A 24,662-nucleotide genomic window follows, 5' to 3' on the forward strand; every position below is an offset into this window, starting at 1 on the left:
AAGAAGTCTGAACACCAAGGCTCAGCGGACTTCCTGGCCAGAGCATACACAGCTGTGCTGGGAAAGCCACACAGAGCCCTGGCTCAGGAGGAGAGGCAGGGATGCTGGAGTCCTCTCCCACACCTCCCCTTCTGCCCCTCTTCATGTGACGAGTCACTTGATCTGTATGCTTCATAAGGAAACTGTAACTGCAAGAGGTACTTAGCTAACCTCTTAGCCAGTCAGTCAGAAGGACCTCTAAAGTATGGCTGGTGTGGGTCAAAGGAAGGGCCGTTTGGCTGGGGACTGTGCCCTTCATCCTGCAGGGTCTGTGCCAACTCTGAGCAGTGAGTGCTGGCGTTAATCTGTGGTTGAGGTTGAATGAAACACTTCCCTGCAGGGTGCAAACCTGAGGTTCTGGGGAGGATGGAGAGAGGAGCATGAGAAAGAGGCACTAAAAATGATCAAAGGTGGCCGGGCGTGGTGGCACACCCCTGTGATCCCAGGTCTTGGGAGGCTGAGAAAGGAGGATCGCAGGTTCACAGCCAGCCTCAGCAACTTAGTGAGGCCCTCGGCAACCTCGAGAGATCCTGTTTCAAAATAAAAAATAAAACAGGGCTGCGTGAGTAGCTCAAAGGTAGAATGCCCCTGGGTTTAAACCCAGTACCAAAAAATAAAAAAAATCAAAGAAGAAGAAAAAGAAAAAGAGTGTTCTGATGGAGAGCTGATGTAGGATAGAAAAAATAGGTAGAAAGGAGACACAAGGGAAAACAAGTAAAATATAAGTTTAATATGGAAGCTTGTACCTAGATAAGGTGGTGCATGCTTTTAATCCCAGTACTTAGCTGAGTGTGTTGGTCCATGCTTATAATCCCAGTACGTGGGAGGCTGGGACAGGAAGAGCACAGGTTCCTGGCCAGCTTCAGTTACACGGCTGTGCTGGGAGAGCCACACAGAGCCCTGGCAGGATGAAAGGCAAAGTCCCCTGCTATGAGGCCTTTCCTTTGACCCACACCAAGCACACTTTGGAGGGCGTTCTGACTGACTGGCCCTTCACATCTTAAGGAGACCCCGTTTCAAAATAAAGAATAAAAATAAAAGTAAAAATAGGGCTGGGGGTATAGCTCCCAGGTAGAATGCCCCCTGGGTTAAATCCCTAGTACCACCAAAAATAAATAAATAAATAAATAAATAAATAAATAAATAATCCCATGCTTGAGAGGCTAGGACAGGAGGATCACAGATTCACAGCCAGCCTCTGCAACTTAGTGAGATCCTGTTTCAAAATAAAAATTAAAAAGTAAAATAAAATAGGGCTGTGGGTGTAGCTTAGAGGCAGAATGCCCTTGAATTCAATCCAATCCGTACTACCACAAAAAAAAAAAAAAAAAGAAAGAAAGAGAAAAAGTAAAAGCTTGTGACGAGGCCAGGGAGACCCAAGAGTTTCTGGGGAATTCACAAGTGACCATGACCACTACCACTCCTGACCATCTTTAGGGCGGTATCTGTTTATCAGACAATGGGTCACACGGAAAGCAATCTCTTTGGGGCTACTCAAGCAATCTCCTTGGGTCTTGTTAGCTTGAACAAGGTATTTTTGTCCTTGAACAGCTTATACAGAATGCATACCTACTGATGAGACTGCTAAGGCCAGGACCTGGAAGATGACTGGCACACCCCAAATTACCTTGTGACTACTGGACTGGGGTCACCCTCACATACCTCCGTGAACCGCTCCCCCATGAAAGTCCCCTATAAAAGAAGAGTCCTGCACTTCCAAAGGCTTCTTTCACTTTTGGGGTGGCCTGCATTCTCCCTTGAGTGTATATTTACTCCTTTTCTAAGTAAACCCCAGTCTGTGTTTCTGGTGCATGCTAAAATTCTTTTCTGTCACATCAGCCAAGCATCCCAAGTATGCTTGAGCTTCACGTCCCACAGGAGCCCCTTCCAAGGCTCTGGGATGGTCCCTTGCTGTGCTCAGACAGCCACAAACTTTTACATATGTACACTTAAGGCTTTTTGAGTTGCTCATTTTGGAAAGTTTCAAAGCCTACCCATCCTGCAGATTCTAGGAGCTTCAAGTCTCCAGTGGTGACTTAGCAAATGCTGAGGAAAGGGCCAGTTCCACTGTTCCCTAGACGGTCCAGCATGGGATGGAGGATGCAGTCAAGCGTCTGTAGACACAAAAGAGCTGAAAGCACCGTGTGACCAAAGTGGCCAGGGCTCTTGATGAGATGTCAGGATGCAGAACCGCATCTGGCTGGAGACAGTGGCCAGGGCCCGAGACCTCAAGAGCACACGTCATCAGCGTCTCCAAGAGCACGAGATGGGACCAGCCACACATCAACACCTCCGGGTGCCACAGCAGCAGACCAGATGCCCTGCACTGAGACCTGTGGAGACCCTCCTCAAGGCCGTGCTGAAACACCAGTTTCCAGCTCTATCCAGATGCTATCTAGGGAAGGGACAGAGGATGGCAGCCCCCAGGAAACAGCTCACCCGCTGAGTGAGTGGTGAACTGTCCACTCCCAAAATGGTGAAGTAACCTAATTCTGGCTCCCACCAGAGACATTTAAGTACCAATGGAAACAGGGATTTCAAAGCAACTGAAAATATTTTTTCTTTTAAAAAACCCGAGCTGTGTTGGAAATCATGAACTTCCTTGTTAAAAACATTATGAATACAGAAGAATACTTTTTTAAATCCTCCAACTAAACAGATTCTCTTAAGGACACTGTGGGAATTTTTAGCATACTATGACTACAGAATAAAACCTGTCTGTGATGAAACTGTAACACATTTTTTCAAATCAAACAGCAGTATCGCTTATATTTAACCTAAGGGTGTTGATACAGAGGCTGCTAGCTACGCACCAGAGTCTTCCTTTCCTGGGCTCACAGCCAGACCACAATTCCTAGTCTCCTTTGCAGCTGCAGTGGCCACGTAACCAAGTTCTAGGCCGTGGAGTGTGAGCGGAAGTGACGTGTAACCATTCAGAAATGCCCATATAGCTCCTCAACCAGTGTGTCATGCTTCCTCCACTTCTAGCTCCTGATGGAGACACCCGAGCTGGCAGAGGACCAGGCAGCAGGGATCCCTCAATGACCTCCTGGAAACCACTGTCCTTACCTACCAGGACTTTTGTGTGAGTGAGAAATAAGCTTGTATTCTTTCAGATAGAGCCACGGATAGGATGCATTTACGTGTAGGTGTTCTGGCAGAATAGTAAACATAGCTTGTGTTCTATATTCTATGTCAATCCAGTGCCACCATTTCAAATTGGTAATGGGGGGGGCACTTATTATCTGCACATGAATAACTAGTTGGGAAAACGGGCAGGGTGACAATGACCAAGAATACTAGGAAATTGGAAATAAGCTGTGATAGAAAGATAAGCAAATGTGTGAGCGCAGAGTGGAAAGGCCATTAGGATCTGTTTGCCAAGGCCCCAAAGGAGGCAGCAATCGATTTGGGCCTCGGAGGAGAAAGAAAGTTCAGAAGAAAGAGGATGGCAGGGCTGTTCCTTCCAGACTGAACATAAGTCCTGAAACATTTTATCCATGGGGCTGCGATGCTGAAGACAGACAACACACTGTTCTGCTCAGCCTGGGGAGCGGAATCAAGGCCAGCGAGGAGCAGCTATAGGGAAAGAAGATTCCATCTAAAGGGAGGAAGAGGAACAATCCGGGCTGACCTTGAACCAGAGGGGCTGTGCAGACAAAAAGGTAGTGTGCTTCTCTTGAGGGGTGGCCAGCCTCTTGGCATAGGGACAGCAGAGAATGCCATTTAAACACGGGATGGGAGCTGTTCCATTCAGCTGCCTTCCAACTCTGGGATTCTATGCATCTTCTATGCCTCAGCCAAACAGCCTTTGTACAACATTGCCAGGAAAACAGAATTATTTTAGCCCCGTTGGAGCATTTCTTACACGACAGTCCTCTCCAATTTCCCTTTCAAAGCGACATTGGCTGGCTTTGCTCAGCATGTTCGATCATCAGCCAGCAGAGAACATCTCTTCACACCCAGGCACATGAGAACCCCTTGAATTTTGTTTTTTTATTATAACAAAAATGTAATATGCTGATATTAAGCAAGATCTCTACTGGTGAATAACAAAACAAAACAAAGAAAGAAAAAAAAAAAAACGATACTGAGTATCTCTTTTGAGTGCTTAGACCACAGGGTGTTTTGCATTAATCTCACATCCTGCTTCATAGCGAGTTGCCAGCTCACAGGAAATATGGACATAGAGTTTTTTTAAAAGCTTGATTTAAAAAAAATTAGAATGACGCTCTACTGAGAAGAGTTTCACCCTTTTTGAATGGCTTGGCATGTTGTAAGACACCTTAAGGTTCAAACTACATATACCAACTTCTACAGTGTGCTTCTGGAAAACAAACTAGCTTTCCATTTTTAGCTCTGCCTGCTATGGATAAAAAGGGAGTCTATTAGACACACTATAAAGAAAATTGCTATTCTAACATTACTGGTAAGTAACTTTCTACTTTCAGAAGATTACACTTTTATTTTCACACTCATTCAGTAAGTCTCTATAATGTGCTAGGCACTGTGTAACCCACGATATAAGCTGAATGAAAAAGAGAAAACTGTAAGATGTTTTAAACTTGAAAACTTCCTATGACGATAATGTTATCTTTCTTACGAGCAATTCCCAAGGATTATTTTAATAAAGAGGCTAAGTTTAGCTACATTCTTACCCAATGGCCTGGGTTATTTTGCTTGTGATGTTTGGAGATTATTCATATCAAAACACTAATTCTAAAATGTCGGCCTCGATTATGGTTGTTTAGTCTCCTGTAGTAACATTCCAAGACCTTGTTTTACTGCTTAAAAAAAAGAGGAAGGAAACCAAATTTTCTCAATCTCTGAAATGATTATAAAGCAAACAAAAACCTAAGGGTTTTTTATAGACTGAACCCTAATTATACAACAACATCATCAATAATGAAACAAAGGAAATGCATAGAACCCTAGAGGCCACTTGAGTATATGCCAGGGTATGACAGTGATGTGGCCACACAAAAGTTACATTTTATAGGTAATTGTCTGACCACAGACATGAGCAACGCTTTGTTAAGTCTCTCTTTCCAGAATCCTGCAGACTTCAGTCTTTTTGGAATTCAGGTCACATCCCGCTCATCACACAACACCCTGAGTAAATCACATCTCAAGTGCGATGAGCCCTGTCTGCCTTTCATGTCTATCTCAAGGCCCTTGATGTACCTTTCTACCCACCTGCCTACTAAGGACCTGGGTCCTAACACCCTCACTCCTCAAGATGGGATCTATTTCCTTTTGAGAACATGAGCAACTCCCAGCAGTAGCTTCTATTTTGTTTGGTGTTTACCCAACTACCATTACTATTTCCAGTGCCCATTTACTGGACCTGTCTGGAATTCATGCACCAGGTTGCTCTGCCTGTCAAGGTACTAGGTCTGCTCCAAATAACCAAAAAAAGTAAACCTGAACCTTCCAATGAAAGGGTCACCCGGGCTTTGCCATGCATGTGGTTCCCATATGAGCATTTCGATATTTCTCTGTTCCCCAAGGAACACTGCTAAGAGTTTCAGACAATCAAGAAATCACCATTTTTCCAAATGGAAGAAACACAAACAAACTCTAAAATAACATTTCCAAACATCAGTGAACCCAGTCCCAGGCTCCAATCTGTGTTTTCAACACACGGGTCAGATCAAGACAAAGATCGAGCACATTAATGCATCGGCACCCACTGATTCTGATATTTCTATCCAGCTCTGTGTCCTGAAGAGTCACCTCACCTCTCTGGCCGTCAATTCCCTCATCACAAACCAAGAGAGTACAAAGACACTTTCTAGATCAAAATGTACAATGGGCCTACGAACTAGCACAAGTAGAAAACAACGCTGTCCCAGACTCTCTCTGCAGACTTTACAGAACCAAAACCCTGATTAAAGACCACAAAATGAGGGGGCAACAATTAAAAAGATCTCTAAGGCCCCCTCTTCCCCATTCTGGTTCTGTTTGAGAGAGCGAGCCATGACCAGGCAATTAATTGGTCAGAAAACATTAGCGGGTCTCCTAACTCTCCTAACCCTGTGTTTCCAGTGGCCCCTTCTGCTCTGGCAAAAAAAAAAAAAAAAAAAAAAAAAATTCACTATCTTTTATAATTCTAAGCACTGCCTTGAAGTGTGGGATGATTCCACTCCATCAGCAGGATGACTGTCTTCTACTTTCATCAGCGACATCAGCGACACATTCCCGAAAAAGATTCCAGCTCTAGGCTCCTGATCTCTCCAAGACACCAACGACACTCCAACCAGGGGGCAAGTTAAAGAAAGCCACACCTACCCTGAGCCACTGCTTCTCCGTGAGGGCGTCACTGTAGTCCACGTCACGGCGCTGGCGAGACCCTCTCCCGAATATTTTCTCCTCCTCTTCTTCGCAGGTCAGCCTTTCGACTTCGGCGTCATCCTTGATAATCCAGGAGGGGAGCTCATCTTCCTCCATCAGGCGGGGCTTGCGCTTCGGGTTCCGGGCATCTTCCCTCCGCCGGTCCATGTCCATACGCTGCAGAGATGAACGCACGGGTCACCCAAGGGATAGGGGCGTCTGTATGAAAGCACAGACTTTATAGCACCTGCGACTTCCAGGAGTTATCTCCTGTGGCTGCGGGGCCCTCTCAGTCTCTTTTATCCTGGATGAGTTGTTCTGGCTCATCCCTAAAGCATGGTGTCTGGGGAGAGATTCCACAAAGTCAAATCCCTTCCTGTCCTCTGTACCCATCTTTTGAATATATTGATGCATTTAAAAATTACTCTTTTTTTTTTTTTTTTGGTGGTACTGGGGTTCCTGGAAGCCCTTCTACCTCTGGGCTACACTCCCAGACTTACTTTATGCATTTTTATTTTTGGAAACTGTCTCTTAAGCCAGCACGGCTGGCTTCGAACCTGCGTGATCCTCCTGTCTCCGCCTCCCAAGCATGGTGATTACAAGCGTGCGCCACCATGCCCGGTGAGTAAAAAATACTCATTAAGAATTCCCTTTTCTTAGTTTTTATGTGTGCGAAGCTTCCCTTTAAGTAACTGTGAGAAAAATTCCAAGGTTGTGATGCATCTTAAAAAATATGAATCCTGGCTGTATAATTTGTTGCTATCCTGAAAGACTTCTTTGAGCACAGCGAAGACAAAGTTCATTAAGAACATTCCTTTTGGTGGAGCCGGGCATGGTGGCGCATGCTTGTAATCCCCGTGCTTGGGAGGCAGAGACAGGAGGATCGCGCTGGTTCGGAGCCAAACTCGCTGGCTTAAGAGACTCTGTTTCCACATAAAAATGTTAAAAAATAGGTCTGGGAGTGTAGCCCGTGGGAGTGTATACCGGAGGTAGAAGGGCTTCCAGGAACCCCAGTACCACCAAAAAAAAAAAAAAAAAAAAAAAAAGAACATTCCTTTTTATTTGAGGGGGCTCATGCTTTAATTAAGTAATCAGGGGGAAAAACTGACTCAAGGTATCACTACAGAATAGCCACCCACATATGTGGAGCGGTTATAAATGCCCTAGTCAGTTGTCATAAATGCACTGGATTTTCAATGCACCGCAGGCACCGTGAGAGGAATACTCCTCCACTCTACCTTTTAAAAGTTTAGCTCTTATGAAGATATTACTCTTCAGAGACATAGACCCCAGAGGTCATCTCATCTCAAATGACCAAGTTATACGTGAAGTGGCTTCCTTTCACAACCTTCCAAGTGTGAATGTCCCCATCTCCTGCTCTCTTTTCAGAAATCCAGTTCACTTGTAAATAAACCAAGTGCTACATACTTGGTTTTAAGCTATGGTTAAACAATTTGATCGATTAAAAAAATAGAAAACAAAACTGTCACTGAGTTTTATACACATTAGTTACATACATAGAGATCATTTAAGAGATATATCATTTCTACAATCAAATAGACCATTAATCATTAAGTTATTTACCTTTTCCCTCTTCCTTCGGTTCTACCGTACTGAAACTGGGATTCAATGGAATTTTTCCTTAAAAACTAAACTGATAAAATGTAAACTAAGTATCTACTACTTGAACTCAACTATGACCTCTAGAACCAGTTTAAGAATTAAAGGTCAAAGATCCTTAAAACTATGCTTCAACATTTTTGGAAATCATTATATTTCCAGGATGGGGTAAGCTTAGGGCATGCCTAGGTCCCATTGGTAGATAAATGTGGCCATCCTCTGTCATGTGCTATACTTAGCTTGCAACACTCTCCTTAATCCTGTCTCCTAATGCTCAGTATCAGAAATGAGATCCACCAAACCCTCATAATTAGCACATAGAGGATGCTTTGTTTATAGCACCGTCTAAAGAGGGGTTATGTGAGGTAACCTCACAAGTTATTAGATAACTAATAAGAAAAAACTTTTTTGCTAATGTTATACATTGAGATGATAAAATATTGCCACTCCAATTTTGGTTATACTGCTACCATTATTGACATCGATGATTGTAAATTTACTTAGTGTATGTATTTTTTTCACAATTGAGAAAATATTTTCTGATATAAAAGCAAATTATATATGTACTGTGTTGTCTAAATGTGTAAGGCCCTAGGTTCGATCCCCAAAAATATACACACACACACACACACACACACACAAGCAAATTATGGATTTGCTTTTTTCTTTTTGAAAGACAGATGCAATTAAATAAGATAAAAATCCTTAAAAATTTTATTTATTTATTTATTTTTTGGTGGTACTGGGGGTAGAACCCAGGGGCCTTCTACCTCCAGGCTATACTCCAAGACCTATTTTATATTTTATTTGGAAACAGGGTCTCACTAAGTTGCTGAGAGCCTCACTAAGTAGCTGAGGCTGGCTTCGAACCTGTGCAATCCTCCTGTCTCTGCCTCCCAAGTGCGGGGATTACAAGCGTGCGCCACCCACGCCCGGCTCTTAAAGATTTTAAATCATTAAAATCCTAAATCTTCATTTCTTTCCAGAGATTCTACTTGCAGAATATAGGAACGAAATCTTAAGTCAATATTCGGGAAAAGACCAACTTTTTATTCAATTACTACATGAATGCATTTATCCTGAGACCTGATTGTAAATCTTTTATTCACAGGCACAATTATTTTTAAAGTATTTCTTGCCTTTGTAGGGGAAATAGCATCTGAAAGCCTACTGTTTATATATTAGCAAAATGTTTCAGATATGTACCTGAGGCTGTAAAAAAATCTTTTAGGCAGAAACTCATGGGTAATTAGTATAGAAGGTAACTTTTCTCCAAATCACATTTTTAGGAGAAAACAATACAGATGTTTAGAAAGGCAGCTTTCACTTAAACTTATCTACTTATCCTCTGTTGTTCACAGTGTCTATGATAAAGAATCAAATAAGTTTGTACTAATTTTATAGACAAAAGTAATTCCTTTATAATAATGGAGAAACCTTTTAAATGTTTGAAACCTAAAGATTTATTCTAGCTCACATTCCATTCCTGTTTCTCACTCAACTTTTTAATCAGAGTGGCTGGCAAGGATTCAAGTTTGATTTCCTGCCCCCTGGTGGAGGTGCCTGTCCACAGGCCGCTGGCCCATTAGAAGAGTTTACAAAACTAAACCAAACTAAATTCCGCACAATCCCAATAGAAGCCAGCCTTTAAGAAATGAGCATGAAGCTGGGCGTGATGGTACACGCTTGCAATTATAGTACTTGGGAGGCTGAGACAGGAGGATCGTGCAGGTTCAAAGCCAGCCTCAGCTACCTAGTGAGGCTCTCAGCAACTTAATGAGACCCTGTTTCCAAATAAAATATAAAATAGATCAGGGGTATAGCCCGGAGATAGAAGGCCCCTGGGTTCTATCCCCAGTGCCACAAAAAAGAAAAGAAAAAAAGAAAAGAAATGAGCATGAACATTCACAAAATCAAAGTGCCCACCAAAATAAGCTCTCTGACCTGTCTCACCTGTGTTAAGCCCATTCTTTGTGTGCTAATATCTTCCCAGGCTAAAAGAAGCCTCTGTCTTAGGCAAACACTCAAAAAATTTTTTTTCCTGAGGTTTTCAATTTTTACAAATATGTAGCCCCAAAGTAAGGAAATAGACATTTTCTTTCCCCCTCTTTCAGGGCTGCAGCTGAACTCTCCACCTCTGGGCCTAATCTAATTTGTATAATGGCAGACAGCTTATCCACTCTGGTGTCATGAGTGCTAAATTATTGCCAATCAGTGAAGCTGGGGCCTCGCAGCTCCCCAGTCATCCGCATTTTAATAAGTTCCTCAAGGAGAGAAGGTATGTCTGTTTCCGATGTGTATCCCTAATCTCCCTAAACAGAGAATAATCTTATACATGTAATGACCAAGGGTAAGAGTTACAAAATTTAGGTTTTATGAATGCCCCATACCGGCTGTTAAGTCTTCCTACTGCCCTTCCTCTTAAAATGGCTTCACCTGGGTAGGGTGGTGCATTTGGGGGAGGGGAGAATAGGGGAGGGCAGGGCAGGTGCAGATCCCAGGTTAGGAGCTCAGGAGGTATTGCTATGGCTACCTGGATTTTATTTTTTTAAGAGTTAATGGTCATTTACAGTGAATCATTATGTGTGGACACAATCAGTGTTCCCTAGACAAAAATCTCAACAATAACCTAAGCGTCCACGCAGCTGCAGCTCCACTCTCAAAGATGAGACTGCAAACCCTTTGGGTCATATTTGGCCTACAGTTATGTTTTGCTTGGCCTGCAGTGTTATAGAATAATAATTTTAAAAGACTTACATTTAGTTGCAAACATTCTGAAATCCAAAGACTGCATATTAAAAACAGATTTCCAGCTTTTCTTGAAAATTTGTAATTTCTGGTTACATGCCTCTCGCATTTCTACCTTGTAGCTCCATCCTCAGACACAGCATCTCCAATATATCTACTCTCTCTGAGCGCTTTCCTCATGCTCAAGCAGATCTTGCTTATTTGAGACCTGAGAGCATTCCAATTTGGTACTTCTGCAGCATTCAGCCACAGAGCTATGGCTTACACTGATTCACTCTCTGACTGACGTCAGTCACAATGGCTTTGATGAAGATCAAATGATTGAGCTGGGCATACCAGTGCACACCTGCAATATCGGTACTTGGGAGACTGAGACAGGAGGTATTACAGGTTCCAAGCCATCCTCAGTAACTGAGCAAGATTCTCAAGACCCTTTTTCAAAGTAAAAAAAAATATATTTTTAAAAAAATAGGCTGGGGTATAGCTCAGAGGTAGAATGCCCCCACATTCAATCCCTAATACCAAAAATAAAAATAAAAATGATTGCACGTACTGGAGGAAACTTCTTTGCATCTAGTATTCTATTCTGACATCTTCATGAAGCCTGAATTTTGCAAGTATCACCACCCATTCAATAAATATCTATTAAGTGATTACTATGTGCCCAGCGCTGTTCTGGTCATTGAAGATAGATGGGAAAAAAATACATCAAAAGCCTTAAAAGGCAGCAAACACCACTGTGAGCCACTGCGCAGTCTCCTCACCAGCCTAGGGGCTTGCTTCCCACCAAAACTGGTTTAGAGCAGACCTCACACGTAAATTAAATTCCGGCTTCAGTAAATTATACAGGCTATGCAGGATAGAATTTCCAGGTTGAAGCCACAGACATTAAGCTCTCACATGCCAAGGTTCCTTTATGCCTGTTTTGTACCAGTGAAATCCAGGAGGTTTTGCTCCTTAAATGAAGATTCTACTTTACATGTGGAAGGTCCCCCTGTACTTATGAAGCAGCAACGAGGAGAGCAACGCACACCTGTGTGGTTTAGGTGTGCGGTTCTCGTTGCTCCCCTCTTCTTTGTAGGGGCATATTTTGCTTTGTTCCAGTAGAGAGACAAGGTAGGGCACAGCTGTAATCTCAAATGCCTCCAGGAGCCGGCCAGGTTTCCTGAACGACACTGGCCTGGGATTAGAAACACCGAGGTGTAGAGGTGTCTATGGTAAGCTGTAGACCACACGGTCTGTCCAGAGAGAGGGTGCAGCTGCTACTCTGCTCTGGCCAACTGTTTCCACACAGAGCCGTGGGCCTGATACTGCCCAATCTCATTTTTCAAGGGAAGCCAGAAATCAGGATTCTTTTTATGTTGGCAACAAATGCAAAATTTTTTTAAAAAAACTCAGCGTGGGCCAAACACAATATGTCTGCAGGCTAAATCCAGCCAGTTTGCAGACTGAGCTGAAGGAAAGGCACAGGCTTCACAAATGAAGTCCTGCCAGGGCACAGGGCTCCAGGCACCTCAGCTAACAGACAAAGGCACAGAGGAGGCAGGCACTGGTTGTCACGACTGTCTGCAACATTACCATAAAAAGGTCAAATTCTTCTTCTCGCCGGGCAATCATTTGGTTCAATGTCTCATCGTCCGGTACTTCATCTTCTTCCTGGAGTTAGAAACAGAACGATTGAACAGGCTTTAGAGGAGAGGCTGGACAGTGGGGGAGAGGTATAAGTAAGGAAGGGGAATCTATCCTCCACGCCAGAGGGCATTCCACTCCTCAAGCCATGAAGGAAAGACAAGGGTCCCTGGATTCAGTACTTGCCATTGGTACTTTGCAAGCTATTCAAACCATCTTCCCAGAGCAAAATCTGCTTGAGAAGAAATGTGCTGCACTCTAAGAAACTCTGGCTCTCCTGGGTGTGTATCTTGATTCTGTTACTTTTAAAACAAGTTACTTAATGTCTCCCCGCCTTGATGACCTCATCCATAAAATGGGAGTGACATCTACTTTACAGAGGGGTATGAAACTTAAAGAAGAAAATCCACTTGAAAAACTACTTTATTTCGTTTAATTCCACTGACATTACCACAAATAATTCTGCTTCTTTTCAAAGCCTTACCAAAAACATGAGCATGTGAAACTTTGTGACTAAGCACAGAGAAAGACCAAAAAACAAAATCATATATATGTGCCAAATATGTAACCTTTTAGATATGTTTAATCGATATAATTTGATACGACCTATTATTGCTAATGGTTATAGCCGTGGTTGGGATAATTCAAAAGCCATCAATTAAAAAAAAAAAGAACCTCAAAACCAAATCTAATTAAAGTAACTTAAATGAAACCTAGAAAGCAATGAAAAGCAATGGGTTAAAATGTTCATTTTATATTATGTTAAACAAAGGCCCATTATCTCTCTGCTAATTCCTCAGAAACTGAGTTCTCAAATTTTTCAGAAATGTTATCCTATGATTTCCACGGTTTAAAAAAATGATTCTAAAAATTGGGCATATACTATAGGATTTATTTTCTTTCTTTCTTTCTTTTTTTTTTTTTTTTTTTTTTTTGGTGGTATTGGGGGTGGAACCCAGAGGCTTTCTACCTCTGGGCTATACTCCCAGACCTTTTTTACATTTTATTTGGAAAAAGGGTCTCACTAAATTGGTGAGAGCCTCACTAAGTAGCTGAGGCTGGCTTCGAACCCGTGTGATCCTCCTGTCTCAGCCTCCCAAGTGCGGGGATTACAAGCGTGCGCCACCACGCCCGGCTTATAGGACTTATTTTCCAAAATTATTTTATCATCTGCTGAGTGGGCCGGTTAAAAATCCAATGGGGAATTTTAGTGTATCAGCAGAGGGAAAAAAGAGGAAAACACAGAACTTCAAACATCCAATTACACAAATCATATGTTCAAAATGAGGCAACTGTTTTACACAAAGAATATGAGTGGAACACAGCTTAAATGAGATGACGATGTCAGTTCCCAAGACAACATCTTATGCACCGCAGGAACTTAATAAGTGTGAGAAACCAGTGCAGTTCAATAAAGTAAAAAAAAAAACAAAAAACTTATGATTCAAGATAATAATTACTGCTGAAAAGCCTTCTATTCCAGCTCACCTCCATATTGATTAAAGTCAATTTGTCTAAATATTACATTTCATCTGACAAAGACACAGACTAGCTGGAGCGTGGGCTGAGACCTCACAGTCCAGAGTCTGGTTAGTGCTTCCTTGGTGAACAGACGTCCTCTTTTGCCTGACATCTCACTAGCACTACGTGTGACCCTCTCATCACCTCTACAAGGAGGCCTTAAACATTCCCGGCCCAAGTCGAAAAGTTTCTCTTATGTACTGGCAGGAAATCTTCATGATGCGCCAGCTGCAGGAATGGCCAGCTGTGCTGTGTGGAGTCAGGAGCAGAGCCACTGCCTGCTGTCTATCAGTGTCACCAGGCGTCTGAACACCAGGACACAGGCCACCTCCAAAGTGGTAACATTTGTCTGCCTCGCTGGTGGCCTGCAAGGATGTCGAGCCCTGGCAGGGCTGTTCACAGCTAGAAGCTGTTGGCAGGGATTCCACTTCAGGGCCCACCTGGCAATCCTCAGCCAGGGAGAGATCAACATCTCCTTGTGGCTTAGTGCGGCTGGGACACCGCAGGCTTCCTTGCGGGCCATCTAAGCCATGCCAGGTACTATTTTCATAAGGCCGACAAAAAGCACAGCGGCGAAAACGCATCGGTTCTGCCCAAAGCTGCCTTGTGACTGTCTATCTCACCCATCAGGGTGGTTTTGTTGAAACAACCAAGTGTGTAAACAATAACAAAAATCACCTGACCATCTGATGCCAAGTCTGTATCAATCAATTTCGAGAATTAGAAATAGTGAATTATTTAAGATAAGAACATTTAAATGTGTGTGTGTGTGTGTGCACATTTGTATATACTATTCGTCACTTTCATGGGACTCAAGATAACTAACCAAATATATAAGACTGACAGATTAGGAGGCATAAAACCAAAGTATTCCTCCATCTGCAAAGGAGTCATCTCAGAATTCCTTCAATGTCCCCCTCTATTTCACATTTAGCTTCATTTCAGAAAAAATGTTTGAGAGGTCTTTAAAAGAATTGGGTTCTTAAAGTATGAAAGACTTCAAAAACACATCCTACTTAAGGCAAAATCAAATCATAACTAAATATATGAAATGAAAATAGTATTGCATGTGAATATGTAAGGTAAGCTTATGCTTCAATTTATCAGCATGGGCACACAAAGCCAAGTTTGTCCATTCCCGGACCATTTTATGGTAAGGTCTGGTGCTTGTATTTTGTAGTTTTCTAGACCCTATAAATATGTTTCAAAATCTACTTCAAATCCACTTTAGAATTATTTTTTTTCTTTCTTTTGGCAGTTACTTGGGATTAAACCTACACCCTTGGACATGCTAGGCAAGTTAAGTACCCTATCTCTGAGTTACAATCTTGGACCTAGAATGAATACTTAGTATAAAATAACTAAATTTGGGGGAAAAAACACAAAGACAATCCAAAGATTCCCTAAAAGAAATATAAGAACACATTCTTTGCACAACCTTGGCAAATACAGAGACTTTTTTCCTTTTCTTGCGGGTCTGGGGATGGAACCCAGGGGCATTTGACCTCTGAGCGACACCCTCAGTCCTATTTTTTTTTAACTCTTTATTTTGAAACAAGTTCTCACTGAGTTGCAGAGGGCCTCACTAAGTAGCTGAGGCTGTCTGCGAACCGCAATCTTCTGGTCTCAGCCTCCTGAATGCTGGGATTGCGAGCATGTACTACCACGCCTGGCTTAAAGAGATTTTTTAACCAGTATTTTCTCAGACTTGGGTCAGTTCTTATAAGTTTTAAGTAGAGGTTAAGGTCATGCTTTCCAAGTTCAAGTATAACTAAATGAGCTAAAGATGGCTTTAAGGGTGTGTTCTACAAACATGTTGAAATGCTGCCAATTCTTGACCAAAAGGCAATGGAGCCAGAAGGCTCTGGAAGACGGAAGGAAGAAAGGTAAGGTGAGACCCTTCTAGGTTTGCCGTGTTTCACCTGGCTGATTTTGCTCTAGCTAAGCATCCTCCCTGCAGTTCTGTATCCGTCCCATAGGAGGCAGCATGTACAACACAGTAAAACATGCTTGGTGGTTCCTTCCTGGAAGGATCACAGGCTAAGCCTTGAGGGTCCTCAGGCAGTAGCTTTCAAGACACTCATTTGGTAAGTTTCAGAGGCTTTTCTATGCTTGGGATATGAGATAGAAGCTAATTTATTCATTTTAATTAGTGCCAGCCCAGGAAATTCTTTAAAGAACAAAGGGGCTATTCTTAATCCTTCAGAGACAAAAGGTCACTGTTTGATTTCATAAACTTGGCTTCCTCTAGTACCTCATTTTCCTCTTCATGTTCCAATATGGCCTGTAGGAACGCCCTCCGCTCGTGGCTTGAAGACTTTTGGTCAAACATGCCCGCCTGGATAACTTTCTGGTCCACATTCAGCTTGTACTTTGCGGCTGCAAGAATCTTTTCCTCCACACTGTTCACCGTGCAGAGTCTCAGCACCCGGACCTCATTCTGTTGACCAATGCGGTGAGCTCGGTCTTGTGCCTGCAGATCCTGTTTGCAAAAACAACGAGCTATGAGGACCAAGGTGCCCGGATCAGCCTAGCCAACAAGTGGGAGGGTTATGTAGCCCCTCTTGACTCAGGTAAGTTTTGCTTACATTTTTAGAGTACACAAACTACTTCAGAAAAATTCAAGGTCACTCCTAGTTGAAGAAGATTGTGCTTAAATTAACCAAGCCAACTGAAATAATATCTCGGGTTCTCAAACTCAGATCTTAAGAATATTTTCATTTTCCTATAGGTTTACCATTAGAATTAGTCCCTAATGCAAACAAAAACCAATGCATTTGATGTCAAAATTATCAGACACTAGCTCAAATTACCTTCTCTTTGGTGGGATGTGTTAATGATGATTTTTAAAACATCCATTTAATATACATACATGCATTATATATACATGCATGCACACATTCATTATACAGTGGTTGCTTGGCTAGCCAACTTTCTGGGACTCAACCTTATCATAAACACAGTCTTTAGTTTAGAAAATTTTAAAAAAAGATTGCTGGAGGAGAGGGGTAGTAAAGTGATAACTTTTTAGGAAAGAAATTTGGCGAGCAATTTAGCACAATGTACCAAGATTTAAAATTGAGTATAGCTCTGACTCAGAAATTTTATTCCTGGAAATTTATCCTAAAGGAATAAACATGGATATGCATAAAGATTTATAAATAAGACTATACTTTCTTAGCATTACTTATAATTTTTTAAAAAGCAGAAGTAAACAATAAACAATCACAGACTGGTTGAAGAAATAATGTGTGTATGTAGCAGTACAGCTGAAACAAAAATCATACTGTAGAAGGTTTAATAAAACAAGCTGTAAGTGAAAACGACAAGTTGTGAATGAGTATGTATGGGGAGGGAATATAATGGGAATTGGAGAAAAGCTAAACGAGTGATGTGTGCATGTATATCTCTACCATCCTGTACCTCATAAAGATGTATGATAACAATGAAGTTAAAAAATAAATTAGTATGTGTACATTGTAATTTTATATGTGTATATTTATCCACTCCAAGAAAAAGGTGGGAAGAAGACAAATCAATATACTAACAGTATTTTTATCTCCAGGTAATAAGATTATGGCTATTATTTAATCTTCATTTTGTTTACACAGAGTTTAATTGTCCATTTGGAAGGTAGCAAAAGTTAGTATTTCTGGCTTAGAGAAGTATTTGGAAGCCAGGCGTGGTGGCGCACGCTTGTAATCCCAACATTCGGGAGGCTGAGACCAGAGGATCACGGTTTGCGGACAGCCTCAGCTACTTAGAGAGGCCCTTTGCAACTTAGTGAGACCCGGTTTCAAAATAAAGAATAAAAAATAAGGCAGGGGATGTAGCTCAGAGGTCAAATGTCCCTGGGTTCCATTCCCAGACCCTCAAAAAAAAAAAAAAAAAAAAAAGAAGTATATGGAATGTGAGCTTGTGAGTCCCTAGGTCAAAAGCACCAGGGGAAGCGGGGTTATGACAAATATGTGCTGCATTTATTAAATGGATTGTTCAGTGTTTCTGAGTCTTCCTCAGTGGTCTGAACCTTCATCACCCTGATTAGGTGTGAAGTTACCTGAACACAAGGCCCCTGCTGGGAAAGGGCTTCCAAGGAGTTAAATCCTGACAAATGCCATTCACCCAGTCTCTTACAGGCAGGTGCATTGCCTCCCAGAGCAATGCAGGAAACCAGGGCCATAAAGGACCCATTCAGTGTGGTGGTTTTTTTTTTTTTTTTGGTGTGTGTGTAGGAGGGGGTACTGGGGGTGGAACCCAGGGGCTTCCTACCTCCAGGTTATACCCCAGACCTATTTTATACTTTATTTGGAAACAAGGTCTCCCTAAGTTGCTGAGAGCCTTCCTAAGTAGCTGAGGCTGGCTTCAAACCTGTGCGATCCTCCTGTCTCAGCCTCCCAAGCGCGGGGATTATAAGCGTGCACCACCATGGCCAGCTCAGTGTAGTTTTTTTTATATTATCAAAGTATCCATTAAAAGGCTAACTCCAAATTTTTCTGGTAAAAAGAACACATAATAATGAAGCTCCATTGTGTGTGTGTGTGTGTGTGTGTGTGTGTGTGTGTGTGTGTGTGTTACTGGGTAGTGAACCCAGGGGCATTCTATTTCTGAGCGACACTCCCAGCCCCTCCCTTTTTAACATTTTTGCTTGGAAACAGGGTCTTGCTGGGTTGCTGAGGCTGTCTTCAAACCTATAATCCTCCTTCTGTCTCAGCTTCCCAAGTATTGGGATTACAGGTGTGCACCACCATACTTGGCTTAGGCGCTTCATATTTTTAAATGGCGATTCTAAACAAAACACATAAAATAGAAAGTTAACTATTATTCACAAATTGATTGAGCTTGAGGAAATCTCTTAACCTGCCTAGGACTTGGTTTCCTTGAGTGTAAAGATGCAAATAGCAATAGTAACTACTTTGAGAATGGTTTAGAAACTAAACAAAGCAATGTACAGGAATGGGTTGGCACAGAGTAGGGGTAGGGCAAGTGTTAGTTATTGTTGTTCTTATTATTTTGGAACTTTTTTTATTTTTGGTGTTGGCAATCAAAACCAGGACTCCGATGAGCTCCACCTCAGTCCTTGGAACACTTTTGATTTATCTTTCACCATATGTAATTGGTTCTGCAGCAATCCCAGGCAATGGGATTCAAACTTAGCAGAAACTCAGTTTTTCTGTCCCAATCTTGAGCTCTTTGAAATTTTGTGTGTGACACCTTACTATCTATATGCTCTGAGGGAGATAAGAGGAAAGCTGTAATAATCGGCCAGGCCATTTCTTTTGGCCTAGTGGTTTAGAAATTGGCTCTGCCCCATATATGTGAGTGATGAAACCGATAATCCCTCAGCTGCTCTCCAGAGTGAGGCATGGATGCCTAAGCCAGATCTGCCCACCTGATGGGGATTCCAGTCGCTGTCAAAGATGACCACAGTGTCAGCGGCCTGGAGATTTAAGCCCAGGCCTCCAGCTCGTGTACTCAGCAAGAAAATGAAATACTGGGACCCAGGTTCATTGAATTTCTTCAGCAAAGCAGCACGATCTTCAGACTTGGTGGTGCCTGAGGGGATAAGAAAAATAAATTTGCCAATTAACTCCTGTCTGAAAATGGCAGAGAACTAGACAAAAAGGCCTGCTTCCTTGAGAAATACATCCAGGTTCCTCAAAATGCTCTAAATGTTGGTTAGGTAATCACCAGGTTTTTCATACTTTTGAAAGGAACTTTGAACACTTTGCAATTTAAAAAGGGGGGGGGGAGAAAGAGTGTTTAAACATTTATGAGTGGTACCTTTGCAACTTAACAAATTCTACAGCATTCTTACCCTAATCTAAGACTTAATGAAAACATTTCCTGGATTTACTTCTGTGCTTTAAAACACCAATTAATTTAAAAAAAAAACCCACATACACACAAGTACCTAAAAATGGTTATTATAATGGCTTAAAGTAACTTTGCTGATAGGTATTACAGCAAGGATTTATTTATGCCAATAGATTGAAAACAAAAGGAAAAGTTCATCTCTTCTACTTTACGGTTGGGATTGCTAAGGAGCTTGGTATGCTAAGAACATAAAATGTTAGTGGAATATTTTTATCCTCTCTTAGTAAGACCTGAAGCTACAAAAATACATTTTTAAAAATGAATCCCTTACTCTGCTTCTCAGGTTAACATTCTGCTCTAGTGCGTTCAAAGGCTCTAACCCAAAACTAATCAAGCAGAGCAGCATGCTAAACCCTGGGGTGGTTCACACCATGGGGCTTGGTGAGGTTCCAAAATGGTGGGTCAGCAGAAAACACCAAGCCCTGGATGCTGAGCTCACTTAGGGGCACACTCACATTCAAAACTAGCCACTCGATCACATAGGATCCATCCGTGATGTATGTAACCCGACCTTTTCATGAAATGTATCCTGGAAGGGAAAACCAAAGCAAAAGCAAAAACCCACCAGTATTCCATCTGAGTTCAGTTCACTAGGAAATGGTAGAGGCTGAGTTCTGGGAAGGGCTTTAGGCTGATGGGAAATATATGTGCATGTTACATGATACTCCCCAACTGGCTGCTATACAAATATTATTTCTGCCTGTTCTTTTTTTAAGGATGAAAATATACCAGCAATTTATTTCAGAGGATTAAAACATTTAAGGGACTCCAGCTGAAGGAATCAAGTTACCTATAAGAGTCATGCTCCTAAACAAAGGAGAATCTGTTTTTCATATTTGGTAAAAATAAAAATTTATTCTCCCTAGGAGGGAAGAAAATCAGTTCCCTATATACAGCAAATGGGGATAAGGAACAAGGAGTTTTGGGGGGCTCTCCTCATTTAGTGAAGCAACCTTCTTTAGACCTGGCTTACTTCCTAAATTAGATTTTGTTTGTTTGTTTGTTTGGTGAACTGGTCAAATCCTGCCACAATGAATTACAGAAATTTAGAGGAGGAGGAACGGAGGAACATTAGCCTGCTTTGTAGAGTAAGGTCTCAAAGACGAAAATCTTTTATTTCTAAAATTGGCTTTCTAAGATCCTGGTGAGCCATCTTTCCACTCTGCTAATGGAAGACATGTTCTGTTTAGCCATGAAACCTCTCTCTATATACTTTCCAGTTGCAATATTTTTGTTTAAAATTACATGGATTAATGGCTACCATATTTATTCTCTGCCGTCAACTGAAGGAAAAGCCAAAGGGGGGAAAATCCATCTAAAATGAAGAAAGGATGAGGCTTCTAGAAGTAATGAAATCTGTTTTCTGATAGCACAGTATAAAAATTGCATCTATGTACTCTGAGGGTAGAGGTTCAATGGTTTTAATTAATGAAAAATAATCTGTTAATGATCACGTGTTTTAACATATAAATAAAACTAGGGAATATGCCTACTTGGGAAAAAATAACTTTTAGTGCAAAACAAAACACTGAAAAACAAAAGGAAATTCAACGTTACTTAGCCACTGGAGTTCTCAGGCCCTGTGCCAGATACCTCCAGCAAACAGATCCACCATATATCTGTTGTGTATTTAAACTGAGTAAATAGCTGGAAACTTGACAATTTATAAAAGCAAGCAAACGAGATTCAAACATTTTTTCCATGCAAAGCTATAGTATTTTTTATTATAAGGTTTAGAATCCAAGGGCACCCTACCACTGAGCTACATCCCCAGCCCTTTTATTTTTTATACTGAGATAGGGTCTCACTAAATTGCCCTGGCTGGCTTTGAAATTGTGATCCTCTTCCCTCCCCAGTTGCTGGAATTACAGGTAGATGCCAGTGCACCTGGCTGGATTATCATTTCTATTCCAGAAAGATTCTCAAGTCAAGATCTTTTCTGATCATTAGCCATCTTTTCAGTATTGCTCAGGGAGAGTCAAACTACATTTAAGAGTTTATCCAAAGGCAAAAGCTCCTTGCAGGTGCACAGAATTTACTGTGCTCAGCATGAGCACCATATTCATGGTCTTTTAGACTCTGATGTAGAACATAATCAATTATATGAATGCAATTATTAACAAGGGCAATTGTTCTGAAAATCACAAAACTTGCCAGAAGGAACACACTCACAGACTTTCATGATTACTAATTTTAACTGCGTCTCAGCTACTCTTGAAAAGTTTCATCTTCTGGGATGAAACTCCACCACTAGTTCTCACTCAAAAATCATTTCCAGTGAAAACAAAAACAATAAAAAAAATTGCAGCTCAGTCTATGTGTGCAACCCTAATCTGCAGAAAGTACCTGCTTAGCTGTCAACAAGTGGTTTTTCCTTCCTTGAACACACTGAGACTTTAAATTCAGCGGTGAAAATCTGAAGACATTTTACCAACGAGGGGATGGAGTGGAAAGAGGTGGAAGAAGTGTATCTGGAAAGGTGAGTACTGAATTATCCATATGGGTATTAATTTTGACCATTCCTCAAATGAATGGCTGCTGTTTCTAGTGGGAAAGAGCCTGTACAGTCTTCTTCATTCATCCATAATACCAAGGAAAGAATTTACCTCTCTGAACCTAATGGTAAGTCTCCTAAGGGCTCTGCTGGCAAAATGGCGAGAGGCCCATTTGGCTTGTATTTAGCTCCTTGTCATTTTCCATTAATTAATTCAATCAAACTGAAGAAGTTCACAATCATTCTTAAAATGTTGTCACTTTGACAAGCAAATTCTATTTCAGAGATGGGACGTATTTCACATGTAATAAGTGTACCATGAACATTAACTGTTAGGATTATTCTCATTATTATTATTATTATTATTATTATTATTATTTCGGTACTGGGGATTGAGCCCAGGGGCATTCTACCTCTAAACCACACTCCCAGCCCTTTTTATTTTATTTTTATTTTTATTTTAAAACAGGGTCTTAGCTGGGCATAGTGGCATACACCTGTAATCCCAGTATTTGAGAGACTGAGACAAAAGGATCACAAGTTCACAGCCAGCCTTGGCTATGTAATGAGGCCCTCTGCAACTTAGTGAGAGCCTGTTTCAAAATAAGAATAAAAAACAGGGCTGCGGGTGGAGTTTGGAGGTAGAATGCCCCTGGGTTTGATCCCCAGTTCTGCAAAAAACAAAACAAAACAAAACAAAAAACCCCAGGTCTTTCTAAGTTGCTGAGAGGCTGGCCTTGAGTCTGTGACCCTCTTGTCTCAGCTCCCAATTACTGAGATCACAGGTGTGTGTCACCGCCACTGCACCCTTGCTAGTACTATTATTAACAGAAAAGACAGCAACCAACATACTACTAAGAACTTATGAGATTGGCAGGAGGACATGAAACATGTTTCAAACATGAAACATTTGTTTCAAAGAAATCACTTTCTACCAGTTTTACAGATTCAAATATTCCGAGGTTTTCCGTCCTCAGAGAACTGAGATTCAAAACGAAGAGCCACAGAGTAGCCAAGAGGAGTTGTGTAGGACACCCAAGGGCGGCTATAAATCCAGGGGAGAATAAAGTCCTGCTGCCCCTCACCTGAGCAGAGGTAACCCGGGGAAGAAGAGGGAGGCAGAGAGGGATGCAAAGAGAAGAGTGGTGGAGGTGGGCTATGGGTAATACAGCTACAGACAAACTCAAAATGAATTTTGACTTAACCAATCATCAGTTCTCAGTGGCTTCTGCAAGAAGAGGTAAAAGGGTTTTGAATGATAAAATCTGTCAGATGGTAGAGCTCATTTAAAAACTAGTAACGGGCTGACAGAGAATTCACTAAAAACACTTGGGAAGACTGAGTTTGATATATTTCCAATTATATCTAATTAATGGCAAAATGGGGACAAAATGTTGGATTGAAAGTAAAATGAACCCTTCCAATGGAACATAAACTTTAACTTTCCCATTTGTTTCACAATATTAATACCGCATTAGATAAAAACAGGTATTAGCAGTACTGTGCTCTTTGTACTCAGAGATTAAATACAGGCTGGCAGTAAACTACCCCCTCCTCCTGCTTACCACTCATCCTCACCTGCCATACTATGAAAACCATAATAGCATTAATCTCTCAAATATTGTGGCCAGTATTCAAATCATAAAAGTAGTTTCAGAAACACGACTAAATTCATATTTGCTTACTAACATTTAGGACATGCTATTTACATTGCACTCTTAAAATCAGGAGACTTAGACTTCCGGGAAGATGGCGACCAAGAAAAGCGGGGCTTAAGAGCCCCGCTAACAACCAATCTCCATTACCACAAAATCAGTGCCTTTCATAGCCAGAAAACACCATCACCAGAGAAACAAAAAATTCACCAGGCTCCAGAGAGAAAGCGGTCTGAGAACAGAGCTCAGAGCCACAGAGGAGATACACCGGCCTCACGCCCGAGGACGCGGCAGCAGCGCCATACTGCCGACCGCAGCAGCGAATTCACCTGACGGCTACAACAAGCCGAGGTGAGCCGCTGCGGAACAGCCAGGCAGGATTTCTCGGTGCAGGGAGCATCTAAAGCTCCCAGTGGCTGAGCTCAGCACACGCTGCAGGGATTCAGAGTGGAAATCAAAACCAAGAAGAAATACGCCAGCCTCACGGCCGAGGGCGTAGCAGCGGCGCCATATTGCCACTGGCGGCAGCAGCAGCCAATTCACCGAGTCCAGTACAGCTACATCTGCATACTCAAGAACAGTGAGTCAAATTGCGGGCCACAGAGGAGAAATCCCAGTACTGTACTCCCTGGGACTTGACCCAGTGGGGGAGTGGTGGTGGCAGAGATATCACACCATAGGAGAACGTGCAACCTGGCACCCCCCACAGTCTAAAGCAGCCTCTATTGACTCTCTGGGTCGGAGACTCT

At 41.9% G+C, this 24,662-nt stretch overlaps 1 protein-coding gene across 3 annotated transcripts in view; it reads right to left on the reverse strand.

The window, feature by feature from the left end:
• Positions 1–24,662, reverse strand: part of SMARCA2 (SWI/SNF related BAF chromatin remodeling complex subunit ATPase 2) — a gene marked incomplete at both ends in the record, with an annotated part of 188,879 nt that overhangs the window by 64,162 nt on the left and 100,055 nt on the right. For all 3 annotated transcript variants that reach the window (XM_080709568.1, XM_080709567.1, XM_080709566.1), the window contains 4 exons: positions 6,331–6,549; positions 12,319–12,396; positions 16,145–16,372; positions 19,280–19,443. In XM_080709568.1, the coding sequence (XP_080565694.1) occupies positions 6,331–6,549; positions 12,319–12,396; positions 16,145–16,372; positions 19,280–19,443 (689 nt within the window). The remainder of the gene's footprint in view (positions 1–6,330; positions 6,550–12,318; positions 12,397–16,144; positions 16,373–19,279; positions 19,444–24,662) is intronic.

This window comes from Muscardinus avellanarius (assembly GCF_963383645.1).
Source record: "Muscardinus avellanarius genome assembly, chromosome: 13".
Taxonomy (NCBI): Eukaryota; Metazoa; Chordata; class Mammalia; order Rodentia; family Gliridae; genus Muscardinus; species Muscardinus avellanarius.